This window comes from Mobula birostris, chromosome 7 (assembly GCF_030028105.1).
Source record: "Mobula birostris isolate sMobBir1 chromosome 7, sMobBir1.hap1, whole genome shotgun sequence".
Lineage (NCBI taxonomy): Eukaryota > Metazoa > Chordata > Chondrichthyes > Myliobatiformes > Myliobatidae > Mobula > Mobula birostris.
Window position 1 is genome coordinate 25631536 of NC_092376.1, and position 20878 is coordinate 25652413.

The 20878-nt window shown below is 41.9% G+C and overlaps 1 protein-coding gene across 3 annotated transcripts in view; it reads right to left on the bottom strand.

Annotated features, from left to right (window-relative positions):
• Window positions 1–1417: 1417 nt before the first annotated feature.
• The window catches only part of LOC140200056 (nucleoside hydrolase-like), a 40828-nt gene continuing 21367 nt past the window's right edge, over window positions 1418–20878 (bottom strand). For all 3 annotated transcript variants that reach the window (XM_072262750.1, XM_072262751.1, XM_072262752.1), the window contains 4 exons: window positions 19824–20003; window positions 18810–18921; window positions 8282–8418; window positions 1418–6368 (listed from right to left, as the gene is read on the bottom strand). In XM_072262750.1, coding sequence (XP_072118851.1) covers window positions 6021–6368; window positions 8282–8418; window positions 18810–18921; window positions 19824–20003 — 777 coding nt within the window. In that variant the 3' untranslated portion in view covers window positions 1418–6020. The remainder of the gene's footprint in view (window positions 6369–8281; window positions 8419–18809; window positions 18922–19823; window positions 20004–20878) is intronic.

Below are 20878 nucleotides of genomic sequence, written 5' to 3' on the forward strand. Positions count from 1 at the left end.
GAAAGTTTCCGGCATTGCTGAGGCGACTGTTACCAAACTCAGTGACAAAGGCATATTCTAATACTCAAACCAGCGACAAACATGCTCAAGAAAGAGTTCGACGTGCAGAGCTGTTACCAGCAATTCAAAATTCAAAGTACATTTATTATCAAAGTATGTATACAGGTGTCCCCCGCTTTTCGAACATTCGCTTTATGAAACCTCACTGTTACGAAAGACCTACATTAGTTCTTTACACTTTACACAGACTGTGATTGCGTCGCCTCTGATCTGGGCTGACAATTACGCGCCGGGCAGCACCTAATTAATTAGCATGTTTATCTCGGCTTTTTTCTTAAAGATGTGCTGTGTGCATCCAGGCTACCGCTGTACCCCTGTATGCTTCGCGGATCAGTATCAGTCGGCAGTCTGGAGGGTGGGGGCCACTGCACCACCCAAACTCCAATGACTCAGCCTAACACACCATCATCAGTGTGCTTGATGTCTTCCCGATTCCCGTGATACTACACTGTACATACATAATTTCTACTTTATATTGGCTGTGTATTTTTATGTGTTATTTGGTATGATTTGGCAGCTTCATAGCTTAAAGGTTACTGGAGAGAGTGATCTTGCCAACAGCGCTTGCGTGAGATTTTCTGCCGAGAGTGCTTGTGTGAGATTTGCGCTACAGAGAACAGTGCTGGCAATGATTGTGGAAAGTATTTCTACTTTATATAGGCTGTGTATTTATCATATCATTCCTGCTTTTACTATATGTTACTGTTACTTTAGGTTTTAAGTGTTATTTGGCATGATTTGGTAGGTTATTTTTGGGTCTGCGAACGCTCACAAAATTTTCCCATATAAATAAATAGTAATTGCTTCTTCGCTTTACAACATTCCGGCTTACGAACCGTTTCATAGGAACGCTGTACCTTCGGATGGCGGGGGAAACCTGTACTTCACACAACCTTGAGATTCATCTCCTTACAGGCAGCCACGAAACAAAGAAACCCATTTGAACCCATTAAAACAAGACTGTCAAACAGCCACTGAGCAGAGAGAGAGAGAGAGAAAAAAAAACACAAATTGTGCAAACTGTACAAGTGAGCAAATAGAACTGAAGTTGACGAAAGTGAATCCATGGGCAGATTCATAAGTTAGTTGTAGGCCCCAGTCTCTGTTCAGAACAGAGGCAAGCAAACCTGCTGGAGCAGCAAGCTGATGTCCAATACAGAGACAAGTAAACCTCATGCACAGCCCACTCCTCACCTCCAGCCCCAACAGCCTGACCTTTTCAATCTGGCCATGGAATCATTGATTCATATTTATACAGCAAGGAACAGGCCCTTCGGCCCAACTTGTCCATGCCGACCAAGTTACCCCCCCCCCCCCCCCCCCCGGTGCCAGATCCATTTGTCTGCATTTAGTCCGTATCCCTCTAAATCTTTTCTATCCACCGAGGCACCTAGTTAAATTTTGTAACCCTACCCACCCCTACAGCTCCCTCTGGCAGGTTGTTCCATACCCGTCTTCCTCTGTGTGACAAGCATGTCCCTCTGACCAAGTTTAATTTCACTTTTCCAGCCTTTGCAATCCACAGATTGTTCATCAGAGAAAACTGAAGTTTATAAAGCCGTGAAGAAAACAAATGTGTGTGAGGTTTAGTAAAACACTGGGACCTAAGTGATGTTTTAGCTTTGAGAACTGTGCCTATTCTCCCTGGTGGTTTGATTTGCTGCAAACAACTTCAGATCCCTTATTGAAAGGAGGTGAGGGGAGGCCCAGTGGGAAAGGGACAGTTCATCAGCAATAGAAGAAACCATTAGAGGGGGAGAAGGGCGAGAGAAAGAGAGAGTAGCAGGAAGTTTTATCAGTAAAGAGGGGGAGCAGCAATCATTAAACATTAACTGGTCAGTACTGTGAACTGCAGATAGTGATCAATTCGCTACAGTAAAAACATATTGGGTGGAAGCCTGAGGAGGGGTAATACAGGATAAAGGTTACTGCTCCAAAAGGGTGCAGGAGCTTGGGGGTATGTGTGCACAAATTAGGGTGGCATGGTTAGCACGATGCTTCACAGTGCCAGTGACCTGGGTTCAATTCCTCCCACTGTCTGTAAGGAGTGTGTACATGACCGCGTGGGTTTCCTCCCACAGTCCAAAGACACTGGTTCATAGGTTAATTGGTCATCGTAAATTGTCCCATACAACACACATAAAAGTTGCTGGTGAACGCAGCATCTGCAGGTTTCCTTGTGTTTGCATAAATTGTCCCATGATTGGGCTGGAGTTAAATCAGGCGATTGCTGGCCAGCACAACTCAAAGGACCTGCTCTGTGCTGTATCTCCATGAATAAATAAACATTATTGAAATGGTGTGGCAGGTTGAGGTAGACATTAATGTCACAATTCTCAACAGACACAGTATGAAAGCAGGGTAGTCGGGTTGAAACGTTATAAAACATTGGTCCAGCCTCCATTGAGTATTGTGTTCAGTTTTGGTCACCCATTCAGAGAATGCGTACAAAGACATTAAAATGGGGTTCCATAAACATTTACAAACATATGGTTCCTATAATGAAACAGCACGGTTCCAAGTGTTTTCTTTAGAGAGCAGAAAGAAACAAAGAAAAACAAGAAATAAACTGGAGGAACATATAAGAGTACAGCACAGAAACAGGCCATTCAGCCCACAATGTTGTGCTGAACCAGCAAAAACGCCAATTAAAAACACCCAAACGCTAATCTTTCCATCTTCCCCACATCCACGTGCTTATCCCAACATCTCTTAAACAATTCTTGTATTACTGAAAAGAGGATTGTAATGTATTTGCCCTACCACCATATCAGGTGGTGCATTCCAGGCTTCCGTGACTTTTGAGTAAAAAGCTTACCCCTCATACCCCCCTTGAACCTACCCCTCTCACCTTCACTGTATGCCCTCTGGTATTAGACATTTCAACCCTGGGATACAGATACTCTCTGTCCACTCTATCTACGCCTCTCAACCTTGTAAACCTCCATCAGATCTTCCCTCAGTCCGGCAACCCAGAGAAAACCACCCAAGTTTATCCAGCTTCTTGTGACAGCACATGCCCTCTAACCCAGGCAGCATCCTGGTAAACCTCTTCTGCACCCAAAGCCTGAACCTCCTTCCTTTAGCGGGGGTGACCAGAACCGTACGCAATAAAGGCCAGGGGGACAGGGCAATGTTTGGCACAAGACCCTGCGTTAGCATCTGATTCAGGGAATCGACTCAAAATGTTCATCACCACAGATATGCCCTCTTCTCATTGCTGCCATCAGGGAAGAGGTACAGGAGCCTGAAGACACTTTATCAATGTTTTAGGAACAGCTTCTACCTGTCCACCACCAGATTTCTAAATGGACAGTGAACTAACTCCTGTACACTACCTTGCTATTTTTGCTCTTTTAAAAATTAATATAAATATATATTTCTTATTGCAGCTTATAGCTTTTTACATACTGCTGCCGTAAAGCAACAGATTTCATGACACACGTCAGCGATATTAAACCTAATTCTGACCTTAGCCTTCCCTTTGCCTCTCAAGATGCTAAGTTCTTACACATTTTTTGCTTTAGACCAGGGGTTCCCAACTTTTTTCATGCCATGGACCCTACCCTTAACCGAGGGGTCTGTACACCGCAGGCTGAGAAATCCTGCTTGAGATTCTAGCATAAATGATGGAAAGAACAGTGCCTTCTGTATGTAACTATTTCATGAAATAGGACCAATTTTTTAAAGTACAGTTCAGGATTTGAGGACTCGGCCTGCTCCTTTATTTTCGTAGAAGTTTCAACTTGTCACCAAACATGCTAATGAAGAGACATACTGTTGAAAGTATCATGGTCTGATGCGGCAATCAGCATGTCCAAGTACACAAGAAGCTGGGGAGAGTAGAGAATTCAGCGCAATCTATCAGGAACGTACCCCTCCTCACCATCCATAGTCCCTACAAGAGGCCCAGCCTGAAGATGGCAATGACTATCATCACAGATCCCCACCATCCATCTTCTCAAGCTGCCAACAGGCTGGAGGTACAGAAGTTTGAAGTCCCACCAGACCAAGTTCAAGAATAGCTACTTCCTTTCTACCATTCAGTTCTTGAATCAACCTGCACAAAGAAATACCACTAAGTACCTTATTAATAGCACTTTTCCTGTGGTAATTTCCAGTAAATGATCACCGCAAACAGAGGCCAGCGAAGGCGAGGCTGATCTGAGGGTCGAGGCGTGCGGGTGCGAGGTAAGAATCAGACCGAGGTTGAGGGGAAGTAGTAGGAGCAAGATTGGGACATGGTCAAGACAGGGTTGGGCGTGCTGAGCAGAGGAAATTCGGAGCCTGTCCACCAAAATTGAGAGCAAGGTTTGATCTATCTAAGCGTCGGGTCGATTTGGAAAGGTCGGTTACGGGTCGGAATGTGGTGGCAGGGTCCAGGCCCAGAGTGTATCGAAGTGACAGGGCCCAGGTCGACGCGGTGCCTGGACAATTTAAACACCAGACCAGACGGACTGAAAAGGCAGGATATTGGGACGGGAGGTGAGCGTTGGCTAGTTCTGATCGCTGCTCTGCTCTCGGCGGCACTGAAGACGTGAGGCTGCGAACTCTGCAATGATTTGTCCTGCTGTGTGATGAACTGCGGCTGAGGCTTCGGGCCTGCTCCAGGCTCTGGGCCTACTCCGGGCTTTGTGTCCATGGACTCACTCTCATTCTGAATGCTGCTGTTTGCACCATGTGTTTTCTTTCTCTGTGCATTGGGCGTTTGTTGGTTTTTATAAATGGATTCGTTAGGGTTTCTTGTTTTGTCGCTGCCTGTAAGCTGACATACCTCAAGGCTGTATAATTTATACTTATTTTGATAATAACTGTATTTTGAACAATCCTGCTCACTGCAGATGGAAACCATGTGACCACTTTGATCACTTCACACTAAAATGTTTTTTTGCACTAATTGTGTTCCTCCTTGTATAATTTAAAGTATGGTCTTCTTGTGAATGTTGCAACCTGTGGTACTGCTGGTTTTTGACTGGACTTGTGCAGACATGTATTTGTGCACATGACAATAAGCTCCACTTTGACGTGTTTCAGTATTCCAGTTTTCCCAGCAGCTCCACTTCACCTGGTAATTGAAGGTGAATCTGCCTGCTGGGATAGTGACTCATGATTAGATTAATGGTCTACCCAGAGAAATTACTGACGACTGTTTGGATGAAACTTCGCAACAAATCTGCAGTTTGATGTTTAACGTCCTCAGTGCTGAACGTGTTCCATGGCTGTCGCTCACTTTAGGGACTCTGCAGATACACGTTCCATGTGTCTTTGCTTACTGTTTTCACTACAGTATTTGCACAACTCAGGGGCTGTGGACTGAGGCCACTGGCTTCTGGACAGGCTTCACTCTTACGGGGACTGTACAGTTTGATGTTTAATGCTGTGTGTGTTCTTTGCTTGATTTTTGCTGTCTGTGTGATTTCTTTTTCTCACACGTTGGGTGTTTGATGGTCTTGTGTTTCTTTGTGGCTGCCTGTGGGAAGATGAATCTCAGGGTTGTATACTGCATGAACCTGTAATCAAATGAACTTTTGTATACATAATTTTGTATGTACTTTGAAAGCAAGCCCTTGAAATTCTTACAGCCTAGATTTGTGAATTCAACCCTTTGCACTGGCAGTAGTTCTAGTTATTGACTGAAGCCTTTTCACTGACGGTTTACCCTCACAATTAAAATGTTGGAGGCAACTATGTGCTGAACTCCAATGAAGAAGAATTGTTGACATTTCGCTGTACCTCAACATGGCCCTTAAACTGTGTCTACCTGCACTGTAACTAGACCGCTATATCCTGCATCATTTTTCTTTCCCCTTTCATACTACCTCAATGTACTTACGTGTGGAATGAAAACAAAAGTTTTTCCCGGTAACTCAGTAACAGAAAGCCACTTATCTAAATAGATGACCTTTATAAAAATCAATTGGTGACCGCCAACTTCCTTTCCATAATCACAATTAAACCACCTACGCCAGAGCAGCCATCAGCAGCTCCTTAAATTTTGCAATGTCATATTTTTTCATGACAAACGCCTGGTTTTGCTTTTGCAAGTGATTTTGTGTATCCAGGACCATCATCCCTCTGGTCAGCGACCCCTGTAACTCCACGGTTACACCACACTGAATACATTCAGTAACAACACCCTCATCGATGGCAGCTGCCATTGCATAAGAATCACAAGGATTAAAATCTGGATCAACGTGAGATTCTGCATCCTTTTGCTCGACTGCCTTGTCCTTCCCACTGTATCTTGTTATCGTCCTCATGAAGCAAGCCTTCACAGTGTCTTGACTCACCCACTCATCAAAGAACTCCTGCAAAAGAAGTAAGAAAATTCTGAAATGGATGCTTCCCACAATCTAGGAGCTTCCCACAATCTAGGAGCCTATTCACTACATGTAGACATCAAAGATCATATTGATAATGTTTACCAACAATATCCATCAGCTAAATCTCTTTATGCTTGTGAAAGATAACCTCTTCCCAGACATATTCGTGTCTTAAGAGGAAGGGATACATTTTAGTTTTATTTAGAGACAATGCACGGTAACGGGCCTTCAAGCCCAACAAGCCTGTACTATCCAATTACATCCATGTGACTAATCAACTTTGCTTCTTTGTAGGAGGAAACCAGAGCACCCAGAGAAAACCCACATAAGCACAGGGAAAACGTATAAACTCCTAAAGGCAGTGGCAGAAATGAACTCAGGGCACTGGCTGATTCAGGTAAAGTAAAATCTTTCAGTTATGAAAAATAAAATCGGCCTTGCAAATTTCTTTTCCATCCACTCCCAACTGCATAAAACTCCACCCTAACTATTTCAAAAGTGACTGTTTAAACAAAGAGGATAAAGCCACTGATTGTTGACTTAAGAGTCATAGATAAGTACAGCACAGAAACAGGCCCTTCGGTCATCTAGTCCATGCTGAAGCATTTAAACTGACTTCTCCCATCGACCTGCACTGGGACCATAGCCTTCCATATCCCTACCATCTACGTACCTGCCAAACTTCGCTTAAGCATTGAAATCGAGCTTCCATGTACCACTTGCTTGTTCCACACTCTCTCGACCCTCTAAGTAAAGTTCCCCTCACGTTCCTCTTAAACTTTTCACCTTTCACCCTTAACCCATGACCTCTGGTTGTAGTCCCACCCAAACTCAGTGGAAAAAGCCTGTTTGTATTTACCCTGTCTATACCCCTCATAATTTTGTCTACCTCTATCAAAACTCATCTTAACCTTCTACATTCTAAGGAATAAAGTCCTAACCTACTCAATCTCTCCTTATAACTCAGGTCCTCCAGACCTGGCAATGTCCTTGTAAGTTTTCTCTGTACTCTTTCAATCTTGTTTGCATCTTTCCTGTAGGCAGGTGACCAAAACTGAACACAGTATTCCAAATTTGGCCTCACCAACGTTTTATGCAACTTCAACATATTGATTTATGAAGGCCAGTGTGCCCTAAGCTTGCTTTATGACCCTATCTACTTGTGACACCACTTTCGACAAATTATGGACCTGTATTCCCAGATCCCTTTATTCTACCACACTCCTCGGTGCCCTACCGTTCACTGTGTAAGACCTACCCTGGTTGGACTTAACAGGAGTTCTGAAGATACAGTCAGTTACAGGAGAGACTCCCAATACCCAACTAACTTAAGGTCCCGACCAACACACACGCAGTTGCCACATTGTTGGGTACAGGAGGCACCTAAAGAAGTGGCTGTTGAGTGTATTTCTGTATTTTCATGATTGTCTGCTGCTGTAGCACCTCCACTTTATGGTTCAATGTGTTGCGCATTCAGAGATGCTCTTCTGCACACCACAGTTGTTACTTCCATAACTGTCACCTTCCTGTCAGCTTGAACCAGTCTGGCCATTCTCCTCTGACCCCTCTCATTAACAAGGTCTCAATTAACTCAGAAATGGAGCTCAATGGATTTGTTTTTTTCTTCTGTTTTTCCTCACCATTCTCATTAAACTCTAGAAACTGTTATGTGGGAAAATCCCAGGAGACCAGCACAGTCTCAAGGATACTCAAACCACCCCATCTGGCACCAACAGTCAATCAGATCACATTTCTTCCCCATTCTGACGTTTGGCCTGAACAACCTCTTGACCATGACCGCATGATTTTATGCACTGAGTTGCTGCCACACGATTGGCTGATTAGATATCTGCATTCTTTAGAGGTGTAGAGGCGTACCTACTGAGTGCACATCTTACCCTAGACAGAGTGTGGCGCAGGGTAAACTCCCACGTTGTGACATAGGTTGGACACACAAACTGATTCAAGACAATGAACGCAGCCTCTGGGTCAGTGGCAAAGTTAAACTCTCCACATACAGTTGCATTCCCCGTGGCTGAAAATAAAGCAAACAGTCATGAATGTAATGATAAGAGACCTTTCTGAATCCTAAACAGAGAACAATAATACAATCTGAGTGAACGTGATCAAGCAAATCTGAGCAAAGGCTATTAAAGTAATATCTTGTCTACAGCCTGTTAGGTTGGTTTATGTTTTGGTCTCATTTAAAAATTGAAAATTCCATTTACATTTCACTAATTTAAATTAATATTCTGGGGTTGGCAGAGCATTCTAAATAGTCAATAATTTTAAATACACAGCCATTAATTTTACCACTTGTATGTAGCCGAGTAGTGAAAAATACCTACATTCCTTCTGCTTGCCAAAAGCATAACTGTAGATGGCTTGACAGAACACTGCTTTGAGAAAGAGTTTACTCTAAATCAAGGGTTCTCAAGCTTTTTTATGCCACGGATGCCTACCACTGACTGAGGTGTCTGCGGACACCAGGTTGGGAAGCCCTACCCCTAGCTGGAGATCTAAATACCACAGATTCAGGATAAGGAGTTGGCCTTTCAGGACCAAGAATGTCCCACCAGATTTATTCCTGGGATAAAGGGGACTGCCCGATGGGAAGGCTGCAAGTCAGTCTCAACTTTTCAGACAAATGAGGTGCTCTCATTGGAACACAAAACAAATTGTACAGGGCTCGATGGGTTCCAACTTGCACAAATCAACTATCTAGAATGAAGGGTTCCAATCTCAAGGAAAGCGATCAGCCATCCAAGAATACATACAGAATAGAAAAGGAACAGGCCCTTCAGCCTCCGCTGTCTGTACTGACCATGGTGCCAAGAAACTAATTCCTTAAGCCTGCGCAGGACCCTTAACTGTCATGTTCATGTGTCCCTCCAGATGCCACTTAAAAAACTACCTTGTCTGCTTCCACCATCACCCCTGGCATTGCCAACAAGGGTTCTCAACCTGGGGTCTATGGACCCCTTGCTTAATGTACTGGTCCATGGCTAGACCAATACCAGTGTGGTCCAACCAGAGTTTATAGACGATGACGACGACAACGACTACTACTACTACTACGTTGACTCAGGCCTAGGGGGCCAGCGTCGAGCATGATGACAGACTCTCCACTTCTCCCTCTCCCTCATCAGTGTGTTCAGTTCATCTACATTAGCTGCGCCGCTGTCTTCTAGGGAGGGCGCCCAGGGTTCATCCTCCAGTGCTTGGGCTCCCATGATGACTAGGCTGGCAGGTAGCTCAGGGTGGCATAGACAGTGCCCTGCTAGTTGCAGTCTTCTCGCCTCGATTTTAATGGTGAGCATCGGTAGGTTGTTATAGAGCTCGACGTTCATCATGTGCTGTTGCCAACCCACGTTAAGACCGTATAGAGTTTATAGAGCCGTAATATTATCTCACAGTTCATTATCTCAATCCCACGACTAATGAAGGCCAACACACCAAATGGCTTCTTTACCACTTTATCAACCTGCACAACAACTTTAAGGGATCTATGGACGTTCACCCCAAGGACCCCCTGTCCTTCCACACTGCTAAGAATCCTGCCGTTCAACTTGTATTCTGCCTTCAAGGTTGACCTTCCAAAAGTGTGTCACTTCACATTTTACCACTTCCTCATCAAAGTCATTTATAGAATCACAAAAAAAACAAATTCCTGATGCTTCTCCTTTTCTGTGCCCTTACATCAGTCATTAGCTCTATTCACTTCCTCTGCCATCAAAGCAAGGCACTTTCATTTATATCACCAGCAACACCCAAATCCCAAAGTTGGTAAATGCTATCAGAATCAGGTAGCATATGGCACTGGCATATCATGAAAATTATTGTTTTGTGTCAGCAGTACATTGCAATACCTAATAAAATCTATAAATTATAAGTAGAGCAAAAAAAAAGAAAAGGGAAAAAAACTGAGGCAGTTCATTGTACGTTCAGAAATTCGATGATGGAGGGGAAGAAGCTGTTCCTGAAATGTTGAGTGTGTGTCTTCATGCTCCTGTACCACCTCCTTAAAGATAGCAATGAAAAGAGGGCTTGTGTTGGATGATGGGATGATGGGGGGGGGGGGAGTGGGGGTTCATTAATGACAGATGCTGCCTTTTTGAGGCATCGCCTTTTGAAGATGTCCTCAGTGCTGGGGAAGCTGGTGTCCATGGTGGAGCTGGCTGCGTTTGCAACTTCCTGCAGCTTCTTCCAATCCTGTCCAGTGGCCCCTCCACACCAGACGGTGATGCAACCAGTTGGAATGCTCTCCATGGTACAGCTGTAGAAATTTGCAAGAGCCTTTGGTGGCACACCAACTCTCCTCAAACTCCGAATGAAATGTAGCCACTGCCGTGTCTTCGTTGCAATTGCATCAATATGTTGACAGATCTTCAGAGACACTGACACCCTAGAACTTGAAGCTGTTCACCTTTTCCACTGCTGATCCCTCAATGAGGATTAGGGTGTGTTCACTTGACCTCCCCTTCCTGAAGTCCGCTATCAGTTTCCTTGGTCTTGCGAACGTTAAGTGCAAGGTTGTTGTTTCGACACCACTCTTGCCACTGAATGCCATTTACAGGCACTACTAACTTACCGATCTGCAGTCCTGCAGAATCAAGGGCAAATGGTGAGGGGAGGAGCGGGACCTGTATACTCTTATGAGAATGAAACCGTACAGACAAAGAGGAAGTGTTGTCATGCGGCTGGGTGCATCGCCACACCAAGATTTACATGCTCTCAAAAATGGCAAAAGTCCCAATGACTCAGAGACTCCCTATACTTGACGAGCATACAATAATGAAATATACAACTGCGGCTGGGACTTCCGGGTCAACAAGGGAATGGCGGTGTAAGGAAAAGGTCTCTCGACAAAAAAGAAGGTAAACTGTCCCAAAATCAAATTTGACAAATACTTAATATTGCATAACTATATTAATAAAAGGGGCAAGGATGATGTCTAAGAACAAGATTAAAAAGTCCGCTCCGAAGGCTGATAAACATAAAGAGACGCAGCAAGGCGACGGGCCTAGCTCCCCAACGGCAAGCCAGGACGGAGAGAATGAGGGGGATATTGGTGAATCTGTCTTTGATTCTCAGAGAGATTCGCGAGTTCTGACAAGGTAACAGCAAACAGCTGGAAGATATTAAAGGAGAAATAGTAAAAACTAACTCGCGGATAGATGAAGCCGAAGCGAGGATTGTTGGAATTGAAGAGAAGCTACAAAACGCCGAGGAAGTGATAGCAGAAATGCTAAAGCTACAAGAGCAGCTCCAGTGGAAACTAATAGATCAAGAAGGCCGCTCAAGAAGGGAAAATGTGAGGATCTACGGAGTTCCCGAAGGAACTGCAGGTAAACCCGGATTGATGATTCCCTTCGTGGAGAAGCTGCTTAGAGAGAACCTTGATATACCGGCCGCAAAAGACCTACAGATAGAAAGGGCTCACCGCGCCTTGGCACTACAGCCTCCGGCAGGCACCCAGCCCAGATCGATTCTGGTCAGATTTCTCAGTTACAGAACGAAGGAAGAGGTGCTTAAACGGGCATGGCAAAAGAAAGGTTTCATGTGGAACAACTGTAAAATCAGTTTAGACCACGACTACGCACCGGGGATTCTTGCCAGGCGGAAGGAATATGCGGAAACACGGAGGGTTCTGAAGGAAAACAACATCAGATTTCAGACCCTGTATCCAGCTCGGCTGAGAATCTTTTACGATGAAGGGACAAAAACTTACGCTACGGTGGAGGAGGCAACGTCGGACCTGGCGGACCGGGGACTACCTATTAAAGTTATCACCCAACCGGAGTCGCTACTGGAGAGGATTCGGCAGAAGTCGTGGCAGTTAGTGGGGCGAGGACTCTCCACACGAACCAGAGTGTCAAACTACAAGGAAAAGCTGCAAATATTCAGACGCGAATGTACAGAGAAAACAGACTAATTAAGAGAAATGACTGAAAAGAGCAATTCGGACTTAAAGGTAAAATGAAAGCTGGTATCTGAAAATAAACTAGATGGAATAACTTGAATGATAGCAATATGGTCGAGACATAAATAGGAGAAAATTCTCTATGATTATTGAAACTGCTGAGGGCCCTCTAACACAGGGTGAAGATAGAGGTTATCCCTCTGAACTGAGGCGGGTCGGTGCTCAGGCCTCACTGTGGGAAGTCGGGAAAAATTTTCAAATGTTATACATTCAAAAATGTCTAGGGTGTGGTTATATGTCTTGGTTTACTGTTAAGAAGGGATTGCTTACTGTTTGGTTAGAAAAGGAGAGTTTTTTTCTACTAGAGAAAAATGCAAACTGAATTGGTAAAAATAATTTCCTATAATGTTAACGGGGTTTTGAATCCAATTAAAATAAATAAGATTATGTCTAAATTGAAAAAAGAGAGGGCACAAATAGCTTTCCTCCAGGAAACACATATGAGCCAATCTGAACATGGAAAATTAAAAAGAATGGGCTTTAAGCATGTATTTTATTCATCATATAAATTGAGTCACAAAAGAGGGATAGCTACTTTAATATCAAGTACTCTTAATTATGAACATATTTCAGAGACTAAAGACAAAGATGGACGGTTTGAAAAAATTACAGGAAGAATAGAAGGTACAGAAATAACACTGCTGAATGTTTATGCTCCTCCAGGTTGTGAATGGTCATTTTATAGACACATTTTTGACCTAATGGTCAGTTCTCAAGGGGTAGTAATTTGTGGAGGGGATTTTAATATTAGATTAAATCCTGTATTAGATTCTTCAAGAATAGTTACTCAGAATAAACCTCTGACTCAGAAAATGAATTTATTGATGGAGGAGTTGGGAATTATAGATGTGTGGAGGGAGTTACACCCCACTAGTAAAGATTATACACATTACTCTTTCCCTCATTCAGCCTATTCGAGGATAGACTATTTCTTTATCTTTAACACAGATAGACTCAGGATAAAAAACTGTAATATTGCAACAATTGATCTGTCGGATCATAGCCCAGTCTCTATGTCTCTAATCCCGGAAAGGAAAATGAGGAAAACACTATGGAGGTTAAATTCACATATACTCAATAACCTGAAAGTAATGGAGAGATTAAGGGGAGAAATCAAAGAATACCTAGACAATGACACGGGAGAAACATCACCAGTGATCTTATGGGATACATTGAAAGCTGTACTGAGAGGGAAAATTATTTCCATTACCACTCACATGAAAAAAATCAATGCACAAAAATTAGCAGACCTTCAAGGAGAATTAAAACAACTTCAAGTTGTAGATAGCAACAAAAGTAATTCTAATTTAAAACAGGAAATTAGGAAATTGCAAAGTGAAATTGACGATATTTATACATTGGAAACTCAAAGAAATTTTCTTTACCTGAGACAAAAGAATTATGAAGTAGGAGGTAAATCAGCTAGATTATTAGCATATAAATTACAAAAACAACAAGCAGACAATACAATTCATAAAATAAAGAATCAAAAGACAAAGCTTGTGGAGAGTACAATAGGGAAATTCAAGAGAGTTTTGAAACATATTATCGAGAGCTGTACTCCCAACCCCGGGCCCCCAATGAGCCCTATATAGACAGTTTATTGAATTCTTTAGATCTACCTAAACTTACAAATTTACAAAATGAAAGTTTATTAGAACCAGTAACTGCCAAAGAACTGAACGTGGCCATCTCTAGGTTAAAGGCTGGAAGGTCCCCAGATTCTGATGGGTTTACCTCAGAGTGGTACAAGTCCCTGAAGTCACAGTTAGCCCCATTACTACTTAACACCTTTAATTGGATCTTGCAGAGAGAAGAAACTCCACCTTCCTGGAGAGAAGCGATTATTTCAGTTATTCCTAAAGAGGGTAAAGATAAACTAGAATGTGGCAATTATCGGCCAATTAGTGTTCTTAATTTAGATTACAAACTATTTACATCTATATTAGCACGCAGATTGGAAAAGCTTTTACCTGGCCTAATCCATTTAGACCAGACTGGATTTATTCAACAAAGACAAACACAGGACAACAGAAGGAGAACTCTACACATATTAGAACAGGTTAATAAGAAGGAGACAGAGACAATGGTAGTAGGATTAGATGCTGAGAAAGCTTTTGATTCGGTTAGTTGGGCATTCCTATACAGAGTGTCAGGAAGATTCGGCTTTCAAGAAAAGTTTATTAAAGTACTTCAGACTCTATATGACATGACAGCCCTACAGCCCGAATTAAGATAAATGGGGACCTCTCTGACTCTTTCATCTTAGAGAGAGGCACTAGACAGGGATGCCCAATTTCTCCTCTTCTTTTTGCGCTACATATTGAACCGTTTGCCCAACTAATAAGACAGAGTGAAATCGTAAAAGGTATCAAGGTGGCAGGGATTGAACAGAATGTGGCGTTATTCGCAGATGATGTTTTGGTCTATCTGAGTGAACCAGAAAAATCATTTATAGGACTGTTTACACGGTTGGATGACTTTGGGAAGATATCAGGTTATAAAATAAATGTAAAGAAAACGCAGGTTATGTCCCTAAATTATACACCATCCAAAAAAATTGCAGGATACATACGATCTTAAGTGGGAAGCTAAATCATTAAAATATTTAGGAATAATCCTGCCGAAGGATCTTTCAACGCTGTCACAGGTAAATTATGGGCCATTAATCTCAGAGATAAAAGCAGATATGCATAGATGGAATCTTATCCCCTTTTCAAGTTTAAATTCAAGGATAAATACTATAAAAATGAATATTCTTCCTCGGTTACTGTATCTTTTCCGTACTTTACCTGTGGAGGTGGATGATAATCAATTCAGGGAATGGGACAAGTGGATTTCCCACTTCATTTGGCAAGGAAAGAAACCTAGAATTTGATATAACACCTTACAGTTAGGGAAGGAAGGAGGAGTTCTTCCTTGCCTGAGAAACTATTTTTATGCCTCACAGATAACCCCTCTATTATATTGGTGTAATAGGGAATATAAGGCTAGATGGAAAGAAATAGAATTTGGATTAGTTGACAGTTTTCCTCTACAGGCCTCAATAGCTGACAAAGGATTGATGGCCCAATTGGAAAAATTTAAAAACAGTTGGATAAACCTTACATTAAAAGTATGGCAGAAAGTGATTAATTCGTGTGGAATTAATAACATGTTAAAACTCTTCAGATGGTGTGCATATGATACTGAATTCCTTCCCAACAGAGGAGATAAAAGATTTAAATTTTGGATAAAGGAAGGTCTTACAACCTACCTCTCATTTATAGATAAAAGAGTATTACAAAGTTTCCAAATCCTGCAGGACAAACATGGCCTAGAACACGATGACTTTTTTAGGTACCTTCAAGTACGAAACTATGTTAACCAGAGCTGTAGATATACAGACCTATCAACAGTAGAATTAGAATTTTTCAAGATCCTGAATTCGGCTTGCAGTTCAATACCTAGTAAATCAGTTTCTCGATTATATAATGCACTCTCCCATGCTAAAAATGTAAACACATTGTATATTAAAGAGAAGTGGGAGAAAGAAGCGGGGTTGGTACTTTCAGAGGAGGCTGGGGGGAAAATATGCAGCTTTCCGTGGTCCTCGACTAATTCTTTGACTTGGAGAGAACATTGTTGGAAAAATATTATAAGATACTTCAAGACCCCATATCAGGAAAAATATAGAGATACAAACGTGACGTGTTGGAGAAGGTGCGGCTCCAAGGAGGCAAATCATTTTCATATTTTCTGGGATTGCCCTAAATTAAGTATATATTGGGAAAGTATTCATAGAACATTAGTTAAGGTACTTAGGTCCCAGATACCTCTGAACTTTGAGACGCTCTATTTGGGGCATGTATTGTTTCTTGAACAGAAGGAAGATATAAAGTTGCTGCAGGCCTTCTTAGCGGCAAGTAAGAAATCAATCACTAGAAAGTGGCTAAATCCAATACCACCTACGTTAGAAGACTGGCACGAAATTATCTTGGAAATATTTAAAATGGAAAAGTTGACTTACTCCCTGAAAATTCAAAAAGAAAAATTTTATCAAATCTGGAATAAATGGATTGAATATATAACCCCAATGCGAGCAGACTTTAGATGACTCTCCTAATGATTTATACTGCTCTTCTCATCAACACAGTAATATTGCTAATGTAAGCACCCCTAGTCTAAATGTTCACTGTTTTTGTTTTCTTTTGGAAAATAGAGAATTAATACAAGTAAAGGAAAAGATTTGGGAAAGGGATAAAAAATGATAAAATTAAGTAAATAAGTACATAGGGATTGGATAATTATGTCTGGGGGCAGGAGCAAGCATGAACAAGTTAGGATATAAACACCTACAATGGTTGTTACATAGGCTTACATACAACATTTTGGACCAGAAGAAATGGTCCAGAAGAGATTTATGGAAACTATTGTTACTATGTTTCTTAACAACTAATACCATTACTTAGCCTAATAGATTAGAATTACCACTGTAAATAATTATCTATTTAAGTGTCTAATTTCCTTTTATATCATCTCAATGTGTACTTAAGAATGTATAAATAATTATAGTTTTATACATATAAAAAAATGGAAAAGGTTATAAGTGTGGAAAAAGTACATGATACTTGTGAATTCCTTATCCAAATAAAAATAAAATTTAAAAAAAAAGAAATATACAACTGCAAAAGAAATTCTCTCTGTAAATTTTATTCAGATAGATTGCTTTTACATAGAAAAGCAGATCCAACCGTAAATGTTTCAATACTGACAAATTTATTTTAAGTAGTTTGACCTTGGAATGCAAAGACAAAGAAAAGCTTTGGAGTGACGAAGGATGAGAGGTGACCTGATAGAGGTGTACAAGATGACGAGAGGCACAGATCGTGTGGATAGGCTGAGGTTTTTCCCCAGGGCTGAAATGGCTAACACAAGAGGGCGCAGTTTTAAGGTGCTTGGAAGTAGGTACAGAGGAGATGCCAGGAGAAAGTTTTTTTTAAAACGCAGAGAGGGTGAGTGCGTGGAATGGGCTGCCGGCGACGGTAGTGGAGGCGGATATTATAGGGTCTTTTGAGAGACTGCTAGATAGGTACATGGAGCTCAGAAAAATAGAGGGCTGTGGGTAACCCTAGGTAATTTCTAAATTAAGTACCTGTTCGGCACAGCATTGTGGGCCGAAGGGCCTGTATTGTGCTGTAGGTTTTCTATGTTTATATGTTTCTAAAAGCAATTCTGAAAACATGCACCTAAGATCACATCTTGTTGATTCATTATAAATCAAACTATTACCTTTGTCCACTTTCTGAAAGCAAACCTCATCCATCTGATTTATCAGAATTATCTGTTAAAACATGAGGCAGAACCCATATTAACCATTTCCTGAAGTGATGGTGATAGTTGTTTCTGTGGAGATTATTTTATTGTCAGCAATACTGAACACTTTGGCTGAGCCACCTCAGACTATTTTGCATGCAGGTTCAAGTTTTATTCATAAGGAATATGCCCTCTACTTTATCAGGTGTAACTGTCTCAGGGACATGTTTCATTGAAATGTTTATTTTATATGTTTTGTCATAAATTTATGATTAATTTATCACCTTAAAATATTTTATGTAAGGTGTATTTAATGCAGAGTGTAATGGGTCACATGACCAGAGTGTAACAGGTCACATGACCAGAGTTTGATAAAGGCATGACTGTGGTATTATGGGTCAGAACCACCATGGAAGCAGAGAAACACACATGGCCCTAAAATAACCTCATTCTGCACGTGGTCCAAGAGGCGCACACGCTAATTGTTTTTTTAATTTGTTTTATATAATGTTGTTGAGGTGTCTTTATATGAATGGTGTGATAAGTTTTAGTGATTTATTTGATTTCAGCACACTTCTGATGTGCTAATGTGTTTGGGCCTGCTTATTGGCGGACACTAGCTTGAGAGACTTTAAAAGACTGAGGGATGTATGTTTCAAACTTTATGTCCTTTATTTTCTTGTAGTTTTCACAGCGTCTACTGAAGAGAAAGAGCGAGAGAGAGAGAGAAATAAAAATAAATTTTCAAGGACATTTCTATGTTGCGTGAACATTTCATTGGACCGGTGCAGTTACATCAGGTATCAGGAGTGTATCTAGAACTTCTTTGATGAAAATATGAATTCTAAATAAATTAATGTTGTTGAATGAGAGTCTGAATCATAAAATGTGCTCAATAATCATTAAGAAAAAATTTTTACTCGTGCAATTTTTTGAAAATAATGTGAAAATTTTGCTGGTAAATCTTGCTAGAAAAAATTTTTGCTTTGACAACCTGCCCAGTGCAGTAACATCTCATAATTGTGTTGGGGTTGATTGCATAACAATGATTTATATCTGATGGATGTGTTTACAGAGATTACCTACTCAAACAGTCACGGCTGAACAATGGACCTGCTGACAAAAGCAGATCCGACAAACTGGTGTACCTTCCATGTTTCCACCCATGATGTACAGATCTTTCAGCTTCGTAGAGAATGCTGGGTCCATTTTACTTGCCAGAGCTACATTAGTCAAGGGAGCAAGTGCCACGAGAGAAATCTGCAAGACAAAATGTTACTTTACAGAGTCATTTACAGGGGAGAAATTTCCTTCAAGTTATGGCTTACTCGAGACACTTCCCTCAACATCAGAGCTGAGACACTTGGTTTGTGTTATCACACCAATGCGGTGCTGAGTGCTCGACACTGACCTGCTGAATTTTGGATCTAAATCAAGTCTATACTGTTGGCTTGACATGGAAAGATCACAAGCAACATTTTCAAAAAGAGTGAGAGTTACACACAATTTTCTGTCCAATATTATCCTTCACCAGTAACACAAAGGAAGCCAATAAGACACAGGAGCAAATTAGGACATTCTGCCCATCGAGTCTGCCATTCTGTTATGGTTGTTTTCATTATCCTTCTCAACCCCACTTTCCTGCCTTCGCTATTAATCAAGAATCTATCACAGAACACACAGTTAGACAGAAAATACCAAAAATACTCAAAAAAACAAGCAGTATTTGTTTAGTGTTCAACCTATAACAGAACTGGAAAATGTTAGATATGACTGTGCATTGGTAACCGTGGTGATAAGAAAATGGCAGGAGAGGAAGTCAGAATGGCAGATAAGAAATCATAGTACTTGGAGAGGTGGTTTCCAAAAGTGAGAGAATCTAGGAGCAGAAAGCAAAACCTCGTAATTTCTTTAGCCAGAGAGTGGTGAATCTGTGGAATTCATTGCCACAGACAGCTGTGGAGGCCAAGTCATTGAGTATATTTACAACAGAGGCTGAGGGCATCAAAGGTTAGAGTGAAGGCAGGAGAAAGGGGTTGCGAGGGAAAATAAATCACTCATGATGGAATGGCATTGAGGACTCAATGGGCCAAGTGGGTTTGTGCTGGCTCTCATACCAAGAGTTGCTGGGGTTCCCTTTCCCAAAAGTCAGGTCACCTCACCTGCCCAGCATGTTCAGTAACTATCCGCACCATGGCAGTTACAGCGTGCTCGCTCTGCAGAAGTTCCAGTCCTGGTGCATTGGGGTCTGGGACATCACCCAGACCATCCTTCCCGTAGCACTCTGAAGAATCAAAACTTTGTCCAAGGAAAGAGCTACTGGCACCCCGGAACACAGGGATCTGCAGAGGGTATAAAACAAGTCGAATGTACAATTGGCCATTTCCCAACAGTTCTATGCAGACAAGCTTTTCTCCCCATCAGGTTGCTAAGAAGCAATGGGACTTTGATGAATTCCAGAGGTGCCACAACAGAGGGTTGATAGAACATAGAATAGTACAGCACAGTACAGGCCCCTCGGCTCACAATGTTGTGCCGACCCTTAAACCCTGCCTCCCATATAAACCCCCACCTTAAGTTCCTCCATATACCTATCTAGTAGTCTCTTAAACTTCACTAGTGTATCTGCTGCCACCACTGACTCAGGCAGTGCATTCCATGCACCAACCACTCTCTGAGTAAAAAACCTTCCTCTAATATCCCCCTTGAACTTCCCACCCCTTACCTTAAAGCCATGTCCTCCTGTATTCAGCAGTGGTGCCCTGGGGAAGAGGCGCTGGCTGTCCACTCTATCTATTCCTCTTAATATCTTGTATATCATGTCTCCTCTCATCCTCCTTCTCTCCAAAGGGTAAAGCCCTAGCTCCCTTAATCTCTGATCATAATGCATACTCTCTAAACCAGGCAGCATCCTGGTAAATCTCCTCTGTACCCTTTCCAATGCTTCCACATCCTTCCTATAGTGAGGTGACCAGAACTGGACACAGTACTCCAAGTGTGGCCTAACCAGAGTTTTATAGAGCTGCGTCATTACCTCACGACTCTTAAACTTTATCCCTCGACTTATGAAGGCTAATACCCCATAAGCTTTCTTAACTACCCTGTCTACCTGTGAGGCAACTTTCAGGGATCTGCGGACATGTACCCCCAGATCCCTCTGCTCCTCCACACTATCAAGTATCCTGCCATTTACTTTGTACTCTGCCTTGGAGTTTCT